The 16,789-nt window shown below is 49.9% G+C and overlaps 1 protein-coding gene across 23 annotated transcripts in view; it reads left to right on the forward strand.

The window, feature by feature from the left end:
• The window catches only part of PCBP3 (poly(rC) binding protein 3), a 54,431-nt gene that overhangs the window by 11,203 nt on the left and 26,439 nt on the right, over positions 1-16,789 (forward strand). For 19 of the 23 annotated variants that reach the window (XM_085065897.1, XM_085065888.1, XM_085065895.1 and 16 more), the window contains 2 exons: positions 15,932-16,003; positions 16,264-16,287. In XM_085065897.1, coding sequence (XP_084922023.1) covers positions 15,932-16,003; positions 16,264-16,287 — 96 coding nt within the window. Of the gene's footprint in view, positions 1-3,998; positions 4,090-15,894; positions 16,004-16,263; positions 16,288-16,789 lie in introns of all 23 variants that reach the window. The other 4 variants (XM_085065902.1, XM_085065904.1, XM_085065903.1 and 1 more) reach the window with 3 other exon arrangements.

Here is a 16,789-nt window from a genome sequence, read left to right on the forward strand (position 1 = left end):
ACTTTCCCCTGTTTTCTGCACGGAAAATGCTCAGAGAGACCAGCCAGAGCAAACACTGTACCTGCAACACGCTGGTGCATTTTGCATAGAGGGATGGAGGTTTCCCAGAGGAGCTGCAGCTAACCCAGAAAGGTGCAGCAAGGACAGAACTTGCAAAAAAAAACCTGAAGAGGTTTATCCATGGCCTCTGGTCATGTGGTGGGTACTGGTTGTTCTGGTCCGAGGGTTCTACCATCACTGCAGCTCTGTCTTGCTATGAGCAATCTCTTACACATGCATCCATCTGTACAGGCATTTTTGGGGTGGAAGGCCATGAGCTGAAGGAAGGATGCACTTGAGAGTGCATCCCTGGAGGTCCCTGCCTCTTCCCTGCTTGCTGACATCTCACTGAGCAAGGCAGTCTTGGGGGAGGGATCCCTCATGGCCAACCCCAGTTTTTGCTGGGGCAGCTGAGTGTCCAGTCTGGGACCAATTCGTCAAACTGTCCAGTGAGTGCACTTTATTTGCTGGCTTTAGTGAAGACACTTTTGTGCAATAAGTGGTCATTAAGACTTCATTTGGGTGAACATCATAACATCCCACAGCTCCTACCTCCCTCCCTCCCTCCAGGAAGGTCTCTGATATAATTTTTCTGCCCTCTCATGCTCCCTGTCCAACATCCCAGCCCTTCTCCCACATCCACAGCAGGGAGAGGATTCTGGTGCTTGTTTCTGTATAAGGCCTCCTCAAGGCTGTGTCTGGACCTCTTTCCCTATGGGATTTCATTCTCAGAACTCAAGGCTGATCCTGTGTGTGTGGTACTGTGACTTTTTTATAGAAAAGCCAGAGGTGGGAGAGACACCTGGAAGAGCACAAGGTGGGATTCTGGGGGTTGTCCTGTGCAGGGCCGGGAGTTGGACTCAATGATCCTTGTGGATCCCTTCCAACTCAGGATATTCTAGAACTGGAAAAACTGCTGCTGCTCCATCTCCCATCCAGGTGATGGGACTAACAATCACTGATGATGCTGGAGGCTGGACATTCTACGGGGTTAGCAATGTCCTCTGGTGGGAATGCTGATGCTGGAGATGCTGTGGGGTGGGAATTGCCCATTCCAGCAGGGGAAATGGCTGTGGTGCAAGGCTGCAGGGTGGTGATGGGGACGAACCCGCCAGTGGCAAACCATTTCCCAGTTTGACCCTTCTGCTCAATCTGAACTTGAAGGTGAACAAGCAAAGCTCAGCCATCGATCCGGGATGGGCTGATGAGCGCCATGCCCTGCGGAGAGCTCAGCCCCCAGCGCCAGCTCCCTCTCTCCCCCTTTTTTCCTGCCTCCCCTTCACGCCTTTCCAAAGCCATCAGTCAGAGCGTAGCACCCCGGGCTGCCGACCTTGCTGGGGGCCAGGGGGACAACATATAGGTCCCTGCAGAGAGCTGTCCTGCTGTCTGATGGGCTTCTCCCAGCTGCCACTGCCACCTCTGCGCTGCTGGTAAGCCTGGCAGCCTCCTGCCATCAGCTCGGGGGTGTGGGGAGGCATGGGACAAGGCAAAGGGGTTGGCACTCATTGTGCCAGGAGCCACGTTTTTCATAGGTAGTGACGTTACCTGCTGAGCCATGTGCTGGTTCTCCTGGTTTAAGTGCTCTGATGTCTTCTTGTGAGCAAAATACGACTTGAAGCATCTTTTAATCTTTAGCTAAAATGCCATATAAATTGGCAAAGTGTGGTTTTTTGACCCATTGGGCAGCAAAACCTGATTTGAGGTTGGAAACCTAGAACTTGTCTTGGCCAGTATGTAAAAAGATTGGATTTTGGGGGGAAAGAAGATGATGATGCGCCTTCCCTTTGCATCTTCGTGCTTTAGCCACAGATTTTTCCCTGCAGCTGAAAATAACAAACCATTTTAATCTAAGTATTGCTTAGATTTGCTTAGTATTTGCTTAGTATTGCTGATCTTTTAATCCAGCTTGCTTTCTATCGGCACAGCGGTCTGAAATGATTTATCTGCCTGCCTCTCTATTATATAATTATTGGGAAGATTACTGGGGAGCCAGCTTTAGCTTCACTGGAGAAGGAGGAGGGGGCTGGAAGGTCGTGGCGGGGTTTGTGAAATCACAGGATTGTGGAATGCTTTGGGTAGAAAGGAACCTTAAAGATCATGTTCCAACCTGCTGTCATGAGCAGGGACACCTTCCACTGTCCTGGATTGCTTCTTCTCTCTGGCCATTGGAGAACATGGGAGGGGGAAGCAGCAAGCTGGATGCATTGGGCTGTGTCCATAGTTTGCATCTGAGTGTGGAAAATTTCTCCCTCAATGTGTATTTGTTGGAACTGAGTGCCCCATGGTGTGGCTGGTAGCTGGAGGAGCGTGACCCTCCGAGCCAGAGAGGATTTGGGTGAAACCCTGTGCTTCTCTGCACTGTTTGGGGCATTTTATGGCTGTACTTGTGTGTCTGGGAACAGTGTGGTAAGACTGCCTGGCCTTGGGAAGAACCTGGAATTAGGGGCTGTGCTCCTGGTGCTTCCTGTCCCTGTGCAGAGCCATGGAGAGAGAACATCCACAAGGAAGAAACACCAGTTGGGACATGGTAGTGATGCCAAGAAGGGCTGGAGGTGGCCATGGCTGTTTCACCAAAGCCCAAGCTCAGTTGGTTCTCCAAGGAGCCTTAGGTGTCACCCCTGGCTAAGAAGGGCTCGAGCCCTTGGGTGAGGGGTTGGCTGGGGACAGCTGCTCTGCAGAAGTGACATCTGAGGGCAGATGCCAGAGGTAGATTTGGTTGGACCTTTCAGATGAACAGGTGTATCTCTGGCATGGAAAGGAGGCACAGCCAAGGTTTGCACAGCCAGCTGGAGGCTTGGGTTACCAGAAAAATGCAGCTTCCAACTGGTGCGACCAATGGGCTTGAACTTTGATGGACAAAACATGAAGATGTCTGGGGCTCCAGAAAACTCGTTTTCCCTTCCCCAAACGGAATGTCTGGACACTGATGGGCTGGTACCTGCCCTGGTTACTGAGGGAAGGACAGGAGATGCTTGGGCTGTGGACCATGGCTAGCTGGAATGTGGTGGCTCAGAGCTGGGACAAGGAGAGACTCCCTAGCACCAGTCAAAATCACATACTGGGAGCAATGGCTTGGCTTTCCTTGCTCCACAGGGTCTCAGGAGCTGTTTTGGGGTCCCCAGAATTGTGCTGCATTTTGGGCTTGGTGAGTCTCTCTGGGAGAAATGCTGAAACACCCCAATAGGCCATGGGCTGGTGGGAGCAGGCGATGCCCTCCTGGAATGTGTCTGGTCCAGTTCTTGGTCCAGCTTCCCAGAAAGCTGCTTCAGCAGGCTCCAAAGGAGGAGACTTGTCGTCTCTTGGAACAGTTGTTTGGTGCGTCAGCCAGGAGGGCAGCAGAGGATGGGAACAGCTGAGGAGGGGTCAGGAGCAGCATGGGGGCACGAGATCATTTGGTTTGGGTGATGGAGCAGTTGTAACACATCCCCTTCCTCCAGGGAGCCAGCTGAACTCTGGGACGTGCAGGCAGGGCTTCAGCCTGGTCCTTCCCACTGTGCTGCTGCCTGTGAGATGGAGGGTTTAGCACAGCCCTCCTGTCCCTCCCGGAGGCTCCAGCCCCTCACTGAATGGGCATTCACCCTATAAAACGTGCCCAAATTTCCCCCTGCTCACTGTCAGTGCACCGGAGCTCATCTTGTGCCGAGCTCCTTTCTCCTTCATGTTGGAAGCGTTGGCTGGTTCGCCCTCATCGCCTTGAGGCATCCAGATTTGCTCAGTGGCCTTTAAAAAAAAATAATGAAAATAAATAAATAAATCAAAGCTCATGAAATGACAAGAACATCGGCAGTGGGTGCATCCCCCTTTCCAGCAAACCCAGGGATTTGGGAGAAAATAGGTCACGTGCTCTTCATCCCGTGCCACGTGGTGGATCTCCCAGGGCCAATGAGGTTGGGAGCCCTTCTGCGCCGAACGGCGGAATAGGGGAAAAAAAAATCACTGGGATTTTTTCCCCCCTGTAGCATTTCTCATCCTTTCCAAACGTGAAAAGACTGGCCATCTGTCTGGATCCCCCTCCCGCCAAAGCGGCACGAAAGAGGCTCTTTGGGAAAGGTAAGGAGATTTAAAAGATTGTCTTGGTGGAAGACCACCCACCACAGGCAACTTTTCCCACCAGTGGAAGTCAGGGAAGAATCCTGGAATCAGCCAGGTCTGGGGCTCCGGTGTGGGTTGGAAGAGCTTTGAATGCTTAGGAGCAGTTTTAAGGGAATCTCTGGTGGAGGAAATTTAAGTCTGTGGCTGCGTGAGGTGGGATTATGGGAGACATCGGCGCGCGAGCAACGGGATTCCCTTAAGTTAGCGGCTGGTCCCCAAGTATCTCCTGGGAGGAATTTCCAAAATACTGTTGGGAAATTATTTTGCCGATTTTTTTCTTTTTTTTTTCTTTTTTTGCAAAATCATTTCGCCGAATATTTTTTGCGAGTTAAATTTGACAAATCTTGCCACAATTTTTTTTTTTTTTGTAAAATTGTTCTCAAAGTATGTGCTTTATTTTAGTTAAATTCCATTTTACCCATGCCCGGCAGCCAATGCCAAACATTGTCTCCCTGCACAGGGAAGCGTCCATCTCTTCCTTAACCAGAATATCCAGCTGTTCCTAAATTCTGTGATTTACAGCTCTGCCTTTGGATAGTGTCATTTGTGTATGCGCTTGGGTGGGAATGGCACAAATGGAATTGCTTTCAAGAAAAAGATACTGAAATAACAGGGATGTTAATCATGTCTTAGTCGGGCAACATAATAAAACCCCCAACCATGATTCATTTGACTTTTACCTTCCATTAGTTTATTTTTTTGTTTGTTTGCTTTTAAGTATTTTTACTTTTTAGTTCCACTATATTTCCAAATTTTTAATATTTTACTTTAAAGTCTATTCTATTTCCAGTATTAAAAGAAAATTAATTCCATTCCACATCCATTAATTTTTAATGTTCTAAATATTTTTATTATTTAATTCTATCCTATTTCCATTCTTTTTTTTTTCCTTTTGCCGGGGAAATTTGATTTGGAGAGAGGAATACGTTTTATTGTGATGTTCGCTTTGTTTTCTGTTTGCCTTCAGATACCCATTTTCCTCAGGGTGTCAAAATTCTTCCTGATACCATCATGTTTCTGTTGCATTTTCTCTGGTTTTGTCATCACTTTATAAGTAGAAAAATGAAATATTAGTGGCAAAGGTTGTAGAGGACTTAAAAGCTGCTGAAATCAATCCCAAATATCATCTCCTTACTATAAAGGGAAAATATCCTTGGATATGTATTTCTCATACTCTGAGTTTCCTGGGATAATGTTATTTGAATGTGAACAATCTTAGAAAATCTGATTTTATTAATTGGAAGTCACGTCCGGCTTAAAAATAAACCAGAAACAGTGGCTCAAGGACGTTGTGTTTAAGTTTCCGTAAAATGATTGACCTTTGTTTTGACAGATGCAAGGACAGATGCTGGGCTGCATTTTGATACAGAAACCCAACCCTGAATTAAAAGAAAAAGGCATTCTTTCCTAATAGCTGGGGTTTTGCTCTTAATACAGAATTCCAGAATAACTCAGTAATATTTCCGAAGCTCTTAATCTCAGACTTCCCCCTTCTTTTAGGGATTCATTGAGATAAATATTTCCAGCATTCTCAAATGCAAAAGCAAATTTTTCTTCTTGGGAAATAACTGTAGGAAATGTTCTTTTAATCTTGCTGAATTAAGAAGACGTTCATTCCTCTGAAAAAAAATGGTCATTTTGTGGTGGGGACAAAAGGCTGCTACTCAAGGCGGAGGGAAAAATCTCTCTTTAAGCGCTTCCAACATTATTTTCATGCCTTCAAAATGGCATTGGAGAAGCTGCAGGAATTTGACGTGCGGGACGAGGGCGGATGGAGCAAACCCCTCAGTGGTGGCCAGCTCCCCTTTGGGGAGCACCAAGGGGCACAGGGAGCTGCTCAAGGGACCTTGATGGACACTCCCCTGGGTACCAGGCAAGGATGCTGCTTTGGTAGTCCCAGCATTGCTTTTCTCAGGGGATCAATTGTTTTTTCCAGGCACGCTCTTGGGAAATGGGTGTTTGCTGTGGAGCAGGCAGAGAGGGCACCTTGCCGGCGGCACTGGGATTAGCTCGATCCCAGTGGTGGTGGAGCACTGGGAGCCCTGGCTCCAGCCTGTGCCTGCCTTTGGAGAAGCAGAGGATGGTTTCCATCCATTTTTCCTGCCCTCGAGCCCCCCAGTCGTGCAGCACAAGGGTGGGTGAGACCCCCCATGATGTGAGTCTGCCGGTTCTCTGCAGCTGCTTTTTGGCTAGTTGAGTTGGAAGGGAATTTGAAGGCTTCCCTAGTCGGCGAGGCATGTCTCCAATCACTGAGGTTTTTTCCAGCTTCCTGCTGAACACATCCTGGTGCTGTGATCTCATGCACACACACACGGATCTGGTTTTATTTCTTTATTTAATTTGGGGTTTGCTAAGTGGGTGCACCCTGCTGCCACCAGACCCCCTCCACTCCATGGATGCAGCTTCGGAGCTGCATGGATACCCCCTATGGCAAAGGCAGGTTGTGATATGGTTGGCACATCCCCCATGGATTTTGACAGAGACCCACAGCCCTGCAGGGATGGAACCGTTATGTTGGCTGTGGCCTCTGCTGCCAGGGCTAGGTTTGGGGACAGAGGCAGTTGTGATCCCATCTCCAGCAGCCCCAATTCCCAGCGGAGCCAGTTCACCTGGCTGGGGTTTGGCTCAGCGTTGAGACCCGAGGTTACAGAGGACCTACCACCGGGAGAAGGGGAGAGGAGAGGCGGCTCTCCTTGATCGTAATCGGGGTTGAGGTTTAGCTGAAGTGAAAACAGATCGGGAGTGACAGTTTTGGAGCCTGCTGTCAGGGTCTGAGCGCAGCGCGCCGGCGATCCACCCCCGGATGCCGAGGGCCCCCGTCCTCCTCCTCGGCAGCCGGAGCCAGGGAGAGCCAGCACGGCGCGGGATGGGGACAGTGCAGCCCTGCCCCACCTCCTGCATGTTCACCAGACAGCCCTGGCACACACCAGCCCTGCATCCTCCTTGCTTTGGGCTGGGGACAGTGTCAGGCTGGACGCAGCCCTGTGGTGGCCATTGGTGTGGGATTCCCCCTGCTTCCTCCAGCCCTGTGCCAGTGGGTGCTTGACAAAGGAAGGATGGGGTCAGTGTGCATCCTGACTGATCCGCTCAGGATGCCGGGTTTCTTCAGGGCAGGCAGAGACACTAGTCTCCTTTCCCATGTCTCTGATCAGTCTGCCATTCCCAAAGAGCATCTATGGCCAGGGTGAAAGTCATGGGTTTGGGCTTGTGGAAAAAGAGCACTGGATCCGACTGGGATTGATGGGACCAGGGTGGTTGTGATTCCCCCCATCACCCTCACTTGTCCCCACATGTTTTCCATGCTGTTCCTAATCTGTCCCTTACATCCCCAGCATGGCAGCTGGGAGGAGTGGGAAGACCTGTTCCCTCATCCCTGGATTGGGAGGGACTGGGACCTTCCCTAGGTGCTCTGAGAATTTGGGTGGCGTTTATGAGAGCAGCCCCAGTCCCCCATCTTTCTGTCCATCATGCTGTCCAGTTCTCCGAGAATTTGGGTGGCATTTATGAGAGCAACCCCTGGACAGACCCCTCTGGGACAGCCCATGTGCTCCAAACCTTGTCCCTGTTTCCAGGGATTAGAGAAATGGAGATGGGATGAGATGAAGCAGTAGATTGCTTTGCTCTCAGGATGAAGGGATTTGCAGACTGCCCCCAGATCAGTAGATTGAAAATGGAGGGAAGTAGATTGAAAATGGAGGGAAATTATTGGGATGATGCTGCCTGTGGGATTAAAGCCAGGGCAGCCGGCAGGCTCTGGAGGAGGAGGGGAATGAGGGGGGTGGTGGGATGATTTCTGCTGTGCACTGTGGAGAGATACTCCTGGTTGCATCCTCATCCGTTTTGGAGGATGCACTAGAAGGTGGGCACTTTCTGCTTTCCCAGGTCCTTGGAGGGGTTCTCCTCTCAGCTGTCCCCCCAGCTACAAGCATACTGGGAATGTGCCTGGAGCTTTTTGCAGTGCTGTGCCTCTCATTGCTGGAATGCTGGAGGACAAGTCGCTTGTCCCTGGGTGTCCACACACTTCCCTGTGGTCTCTCCTTCTTTGTGAGCATCCAGCATGGGTCTGTGGCCATGACCATCCTTCCTGGGGAGTCCTTTGGGTTCCCCTGAAAAATGGCATCCAAAATATGGTGCTAAGGGGGCTGATATTTTACTGTCTCATCCCTTGGAGTCTGTTTCCAGCTGTGCTGGCTTCTTTTGGGCAAGATATTGGTCCTTTGCAGCTGATGCACGACAGTGGCAGAGCATCCCTGGCTTGTCTGTGGAGGCATCTGCTGCTGCAAGGTGCCACCTCCTAGCTTACATTTCTTGCACTTTGGCATGGGGAGAAAAAAGCCTGAATTGGGTGCATTGGGCTCAGTGTCAAGATTGTAAGTGTGGTGGTTATCGAACAGAGGTGAACTTAATTTGCAGATACAAATTGTGTGGCTGATTTAAACAAGGGTAACTGGCAGGATGGTGTGGCTGTGGAGAAACTCTTCTGGATCTTCTTCAGTGCAGCTGAAGCCCCTCACTCAAGACCCTGTGTCCCTCTGTCCCCCTGTCCTGCAGAGCCTTGGTTCCTCCAGCCCTTCCCCATGGGGCCGTGTTTGCTGGTCCCAGGGGTCTGGGGTTGCTCTCTGCTGCCTGGATCTCCTGTGAAGACCCACTTCACCATTCCTGGTTTCCTTCTGCACATCCTTCAGGTCAGCTTGTCACTCCCAGCCACTTTCAGGTGGATGGGGAGCATTTCCTCTGTTCCTGTGCACTTAATTGCACACGGTTAGGTTCAGTACTTTGCCTTACAGAATTCCATCTGGTTTTCTTCACGTTGCCAAGCTCATTTTGGCTTCTTGCTCTTCTCTCCAAGAGCTTCTCCCCCCTGGGTTGTCACCTGGCATTTTAACAGGAATGTCCCTGAACAATGTTTGGGGGGGCTTTGGAGCATTCCCCAGCCATTTTGCAGTGGTTTCATCCACCCCAGCACCCTTCACACCCCACAGTTACTCCACTCTCCAGCAGGCTCGGTCTGGCCACCCTCTGAACATGCCTGTGGTGCTTCCCGAGTCCCACTGGCATGTTCAGGGATGCAGCCATGGAGTGTGGCACTGAAGCAGTTCCTTTCCTGGTCTCTGCAGTGCCAGGCGATGACGTTGGAGGTTTGGGATTGTTTCCCCTGGCTCGGCTGCTGCAGCAGAACCCGCCTTGCTCTGCAGTGCCGAGCCCCGCGGCAGGGTCCAGGCTGGGGGGGCAATGCAGTGCTGCTGCCTCTGCCTCCCTCAGCTCACTGGGGCACCTGGCATGAGCCAAGACCGAGCCAATGCTTCATCTTCTCTGGACCATCAACAGCTCCCAACCTCTCCAAAATAATGGCTTGGGCATGGAGGAGCAGCCAGTATTTTGGGAAAAACTGTAATTTTTTTTTTAAATCCATCCTTTAATCTGCTGGGAGACCAAAGGAGAAAGAGTGATGTTCCTTATCCCAGGAAATGTTATTTTCTTGGCACTCGGGATCTTGCTAAAGGCTTACAGACGTCTGAGGTTGTTCTTGATCACTGAGTCCTAGTAGACCCAGCAGCCAATGGGCTTTTGTCACCTCACAGGGGGAAATTTCTGATGCCCTTACGCAGTTTGACATTCACTGAGAGTACTGCTTTTATTGGCAAGTTGTTCCAAAAGTAACTAACAGGGTGATTTGGAAGTGGCTGAATTAAAGCACAATGTTCCCATCCCCTCCCTGCTCACCCCAGCCTTCCAAAGTCAGCTTTAATTGAACAAGTTAAATGAGGACCTGCTAGTCTTCCAGTAACTCCTAATAAGTCTAATAACCTTGTTAAGGTGGTGGTTTAACAGGTCCAAGCCACTGGTTTTGCTCAGGGTCCTACAATCAAAAAGCCCTGAAACCAGCCCAGACAAGGCTTTCTGGCTTTCCTAAGGACATGTAATATCCTGCTGCTACTACACTGCATTTCCCTCACTGGTCTGTATCTGACCTCTGCTTGCAACACTGCAGCAGCTCCTGTGAGTGAATGGGAATTGTGCATCCTGTAGATCTCTGCAGATACATCTCTCAGGTACCTGGATTTCCTCTGAACGTGGAAATTAACATAAACCTCAAGGTTTTGTCTCCCAAAATTTATCAGGGCACAGAGATAGGTGCTGTCGTCCTGCTCTCCTGTTGCAGTGGGGAAAGTGATGTTCCAGACCATCATCCTGGGGAGGTCAGCAGGGAAAAGCTGCAGTTTCATCCACTGATCTTCACACAAAAGATTGTGATAATGGCACTGCCGTCACAACAAAATGAGTCGTTCTTCCCACACTGGGCTTCCCTTGGTTGAGACTTATGCCTGAGCCCAAATTGTGGGGTGCACCAGATAAAGGAAAAAACAGAAAATCAGTTGGGAATTCTCTGCAGGGGAGGGCAGGTGTTTGGCTGGGATGTGGCTGAGCCCACTGCAGTGTGACAGTGCTGGAGCTCTGCATTGTTATATCAGTGGAGACATTCAGAACAAGAGGAAACAGCCTCAGGCTGTGCCAGGGGAGGTTTAGATTGAATATTAGGAAAAGTTTCTTCATGGAAAGGGTGATCAGGCACTGGCACAGGCTGTCCAGGACAGTGGTGGAGTCACCATCCCTGGAAGTGTTCAAAAGGCACGTGGATGTGGCACTTGGGGACATGGGTTAGTGGTGGACTTTTGACAGTGCTGGGGAAACAATTGGACTCGGTGATCTTAGAGGTAGTTTCCAACTTAAAGGATTTGGTAAGGTTATGATCTCACCTGGGGGGAGCAGGGAAATGGGAGCAGGTGACTGAGAAAGAAGCCTCCAGAGATGCCTGTGAGGGCCAGAGCAGGACATTTGTCTCTTGTGATGCCTGGAATGATCACAGGCAGGGGAGAGGCGGGAATATCCTGCTGCCTGATGTACCAGGAGAGCATGGGGCGTCTTTTTTGGTTAGAGATATCTAAAATATTTCCACTGAAGCTGGAGAGTGGAGGGGAGGAAAGGTCAATTGAAATGACTACAGTTGTGGAAAATGGCAGCAGCTGGAATTGCAGCTTTATTCCCAAACGGCATTTGGTGTCACTCATATAAGTGATGCTACTTTCCCCTCACAGCTTCATTTTCTGACAGCCCAAACTGCCAGTGGCTGATGCATTTCCATGTAGTTTAAGGGAATGCTTGGCTTTGGGTTTCTGCCTGTTTTTCCCTCCTTCTACCCCTGTCCTGACCTGGCCAGACTGCGCCGTCGTCATAATCCTGAGCTGGCTGCATTGCCGAGCTTCCCAGCTGCTAAAACACAACACTGGAAATCGCCGGATTAGGTCTTAATGGCAGGATCAAGTCAGCGGGAGATGAGTGGGGAGAAAGCTCCTGCTTACGCAGGTGGAAGGGCAGCACTCCTCGAGAAAACAGGCTAGAAAGCCTAAAATGTCAGAAAAAAACATCCTCTTTCCTGGCTTCTCTGGTTTTTCTCTGCTCTTAACGCATCTTTCATTTTCCAAGGGTCAGAAAACCCTGGCCTGAGTTTTGTGAAGATGATATTGAGAGGACAGAGGTGTTTAAACATTTCTTTCCTCACAGGGGAAGATGATGTCTTGAGTGGTGGACATCCTGTCCTAGATGTTAATTCCCAGCAGTAAATTCTGCCACCCCCAGAAATCCTGGGGTGTCCCATAGGAGGAATGCTGGAGGATGCTGAGGGTTTGTGGTTATCTTTGACACCTGTGTTGGTGGGGCTCCTGGAACACCAGAGAGCCTGGGAAGTGTGTTGGATGTTTTCCAGGATGGCATTACCCCTGAGCAACCAAGATGCTCCAGAGTAGGGTCTTCAGGTGATCCTTTGAGAAGGTGGCACAGCAGGGATAGCACAGACCAGTGCCCTGCCCACCCTGCTCTTTACCTGCACAGGTCATCAAGGGCTCTTGGTCAGCAGGGCTCTGAGGTGTTGGAGCTTATCAGCCTACACTGACCAAGAGAAGGTGTGGTGCCCCTGCATCCCTGGAAGTGTCCAAGGGGAGGTTGGACAGGGCTTGGAGCCTGTGCCATAGTGGAAGGTGTCCCTGCCCATGGCAGGGGGATGGAATGAGATGAGCATTAAGGTCCCTTCCAATCCAAACAATTTTGTGATTCTATGATACACCTGCAAGAAAGTGTGATTTTCTGGAGGTCGTGTGATGGGTGAGGGGGGTGATGGAGACTTTCTCTTTTGCTTTTTCTTGGTGGTGTCTGTGAACTTTCCATGCCAACCTTTCAGGGTGAGTTATGCCGCTGGGGCATCTTTGCACAGAGTTGTCCTCTCTGTTTATTTTTGGACAGCTTGGACAAAACATTGCAATACTCCCCCCAAAAAATACCTCTAGGTTACAAAAGTTTGCTCACATGGGGCTTGTGCACCCAGTGAGCCCTAGGAATGCATAGCAGGAGGAAGAGGAGGAGGACAAGGGCTGGCTTCAGCAAGCACAGAACCAGTGATGTCCCCCAGCCCCTGCAGGGATTTGGGCTCTGCTGGAGCTCAGCTGAGCCCCCTGCTATCAGGGATGGCATCAGAGTCATGATTCCATGGATCCCAGCATTTGCTTTTCCAGCTCCTGTATGGAAACCAGGCTGGAGAGCAATGTCCAGCCCAGAGCTCCATTTCCCTCCTCCTGTTCCGCTTCACATGCCATCTCCTGTATGGGAGGTGATTGTGTTATTAAATAAATTTAATACACAGTGTTCAGATTTCCCCTAATTGGAAGGGAATTGCTCAAATTTTAGGGAAGTGTCAGTATTTGTGAGGTATCAGCAAGCATAAACAAAAGAGTGCCAGTTGAGGCAATCGCTCCAACCTCTAAAAAATGGGAAAAGAGAAGAATTGGAGTGTGTATGTTCGTATGTGGGGAAGAGAGTCTTCTTGCTGTCCTGGGTTTCTGTTTTCCTTCCTGTTCCTTGATCAGTGGTGCCTGAGCTGCTTTTTCAGACATAGGGGATTCCTGATAGATTAAGGAAATATCTCAGAACTTAATATATTTGAGCCAAGGGAAAACCAGATTGTTCTGACAACTAATGATGTCTCCTCCAGGCATTCTTGCAAAGGCAGCTGCAATTAATAGGCCAAATTATTGTGGAATAGGATTATCCTTTGGAAGGGCATTGTCCAGCTTTGGGGCAGATCTCCCCTTGCTGTGGTGCAAAAACTTCTGGCTACTCCCCATACACAGAAGGAGGATTCTCCAGTCCTCCACCTGTGGTTGCCCAGGTGTGATACTTGGCAGAGCCCGGCTTGGCTCACTGTGCAACTTCCCTTTTGGGGCCAAGGCTGACACTTCTGTCTCCTAATTCCATGCCTTTGACCTCTGTGGGGCTGCACCTGCTTCACACTGGGCTGGAGTTGAGCTCTGGATCTACTCTGTCCATTGGGCTGGATGTAATGGTGTCCTCAGGGCTTTCAAGTGGGTGGACAAAGGAGCTATTTCAAAGCTGCAGTGAACAAGGCAGAACACGATGGTGAAGAGGAAGGGTCTGAGATGGGTCTCTCTCCAGGCACGGAATGCTCTGAAATGCTCAAAATGGCATTTTGGGGGATAATTTTTTTTCCCCAACTCTTTGTCTATGAAGAATGAGGGCTCTGGGGGGAGGCCTATGCCCAGAGTAAGTGCTTCAGCTCTATTGTTGCCATCCCTTCCATTGAGCTCCCCTATAAAACACTTACCTTTCACTAGTATGATTAAGAAAAGGCCAATGTAGCTTTCCTGCTCACTGGAGCATGAAGCGTGTTTAATTTAATAATGCTGATAAATCTTAAAGCCAGGAGCATTTGGCTAACACATGACCCACTTTTTCAATCAATTGGAAGCATTTACATAACGGCCTGATGCAGGGTTCCTCCTGTGAGGGATGTGGAGCTGGGATGGCAGACACCCTCCCTGCCATAGGATGAAGGGGAATGGCTTTAGACTGAAAGAGAGGAGGATTAGATGAGATTTTAGGAAGAAATTGTTCCCTGGGAGGGTGGGGAGGCCCTGGCATAGGGTGCCCAGAGAAGCTGTGGCTGCCCCTGGATCCCTGGAAGTGTCCAAGGCCAGGCTGGACAGAGCTTGGAGGAGCCTGGGATAGTGGAAGGTGTCCCTGCCCATGGCAGGGAGGGGAGTGAGATATCTTTGAGTTCCCTTCCAAAGTTCCCTTCCAGCCCCAACCATTCTGGGGTTCTGTGATGTCTGTGGTGCAGCAGTTTTTCTCCTGGCACATCATGAGCACGGGAAATGATGACCTCCACTGATCAGCTTATTGAACCTTTTTTGGCATTGCCTCCCATGCACAGGAGTCAGCCCGGGGTTAACCAACACAGCCAGTTACTCATTTCCTTTATTGTTCACCTTACAGTGGGCTCAGTCTTGAAAATTCCTGCTTGTTCTATTACAGTCTCTCAGCCCATTCCCCTTCAGTCTCCAACACTGTCACCTTCTTTCTCAGAAATATCCTCCTCCTCCCCATCCTTAAAAGAACCTTTTGGCTTAACATAGGTCAAATCAGACTAGCAGCATGGTTTAGGCTGGAAGGCACCTTAAAGCCCATCCTGTTCCACCCCCTGCCATGGGCAGGGACATCTTCCACTATCCCAGGTTGCTCCAAGCCCCATCCCACCTGGTCTTGAACACTTCCAGGGATGGGGAGTCCACAGCCTCTCTGGGCAGCACATTTCATTTCTTATCCTTCTTGTGAGGATTCCATCCTATTTTTTTCATTTGTGACATCCGGCAGCCTCAAGCCCCGTGTTTGCACGTAGGTCATAAGCAACCTCATTCCCAGTGAGCCAGTGTCTTTTAGCTTTAGGGAATTCTATCTCCCTGCAAACCACGTGGGTTTATCCATTTTGGGTTTCATAATAACCTCTGGGAAGAGGTTTTACATCAAACCCATCTCCCAGCCACGATCTGTGCATTGCTGCTGTTTATTCATCCCGACTTGCATTAAAGCAATACTTGAGAACTTGTTTATCTCCCATTTTTTGCTCACGTAAGTCCCTGTCTGAGCAAAGGGAAATGCCAGATGCTTGCGAGCAGGATGAAAAATCTCCCATCTGATACAGACTGAGGGATTAAATAACATGGGCTAGAATTGCTGCACATCTCTCAGCACTGCACACAGAAGGATGCTGGCACCTCCCTCTGGGACAGGACTGCTGTCCCCAAGCGATGGGCTGTAGGGACATTTCATATGCCACGTCCTCATGCAGAGGTGCTCCTAAAGAGGCATCAGGAATGAAAAATTAGGGATTTGTTGCCATTCTGTGATTTTTATTTTTTTTCCCCCCTTGCCTTGAAAACATCAGTGGCCCCTCTAGAGGGCAGAGGAGGAAAGAGAGAGAATGGGAAGGGAAAGCAACATGGTTTCATTAGATATGTGTGATATGGGTGGTTGGAAGTGGCATGATCCACACTGTGCCCAGCTGGCGAGCTCACAGGTCAGGATGTGTGGCAAGATGTGTGTGGTGAGCTCACAAGTCAGGATGCCAGTTCTGTCCTTCCCATTCAGTGCTCCTGGGGTCATATAGATAACTCCTGATGACTAAAAAGTGGCTTGTGGTTTTCTGAGTGCCCATTTCTGCTGGAAATAGTGAACTTCGGTTTGCCAGATAGATGCTGTGGGTCTTTTAAAGCCCCACTTCAGCCCACTTGGCCAGGCTGCTCATCCGATGCCCTTGTCCCCAGTGGCTTTTTGGCCGTGCCCTGCTGCTCTGTAGGATCCATCCCACCCCAGGGAAGCTGCTTTAAGAACAAACCTTCCCTGCTGTGTCCCCAGGTGATCCAGCTAACGCACGTCTCCCGTCCCCTGGTAGGAAATGGAGTCCAAGGTCTCCGAAGGCGGCCTCAACGTCACCCTCACCATCCGGCTGCTGATGCATGGCAAGGTAAGGAGCTCCCACTGAGGGGGTGTCCTCACAGATCCCTGTCCCACCTGCCCAGCCCCACACACAGCACCCCAACCCCTGGAATAGCTGTCCTGCCAGTGGGGAGGGTGGCATGGTGCTCCTGCTCACTCTCATGCTGCCACCTGTCCTTCTGCTGGGGACAGTGTCCACCGGGTCTTTACTTTGTAATAGGGTTGGGGTGGATTCTCATCACATTTTCTAATGTCCATTCCTCTGGTTTTGGCTTTTTCTCTGCGTAGGAAGTTGGAAGCATCATTGGGAAGGTAAGAATGTCTTTTAACGTACCTTTGATGCTGTTGCTTACTCCTGTGCTGTGGTAGATGCCGTAGTCACCTCTCCCCTGTGATGTTCTGAAAGTTTGGGATGCATGACCTAGATGATGCATTTGGGAGCCAGAAATTAGGAGAGACCCACAGAGGGGTCAAAGACCATTCCTCTAAAAACTCCACCAACCACTGAATTGTTCCCAGCTGCTTCACTGGGTGATGGTTGGGATTTTACCGTCACGTTGCTCTGATGTTTTAATCAAGTAGCTTCATTAAAAGATAGTAAAAATGTCACACAGATCCATTTCAATTATATTTGAAGTAATTCTGCAGCCCCTGTCTCTGAGGCCAGAGGACTCTATTTACCTTGTGCACCTGCATCTTGTGCAGCTTCCCAAGGTGCTCTGGTGTTTCCACAGTGGTTTGGAAAGTCCTGGCTATACAGGGTTAGGGAGGTTTTGGGTGGTTTTAAAAGAAAGGTTTATGGTGGCAAAGATTT

Source organism: Lichenostomus cassidix, chromosome 7, assembly GCF_008360975.1.
Source record: "Lichenostomus cassidix isolate B80296 chromosome 7, HeHo_3.0, whole genome shotgun sequence".
NCBI lineage: Eukaryota > Metazoa > Chordata > Aves > Passeriformes > Meliphagidae > Lichenostomus > Lichenostomus cassidix.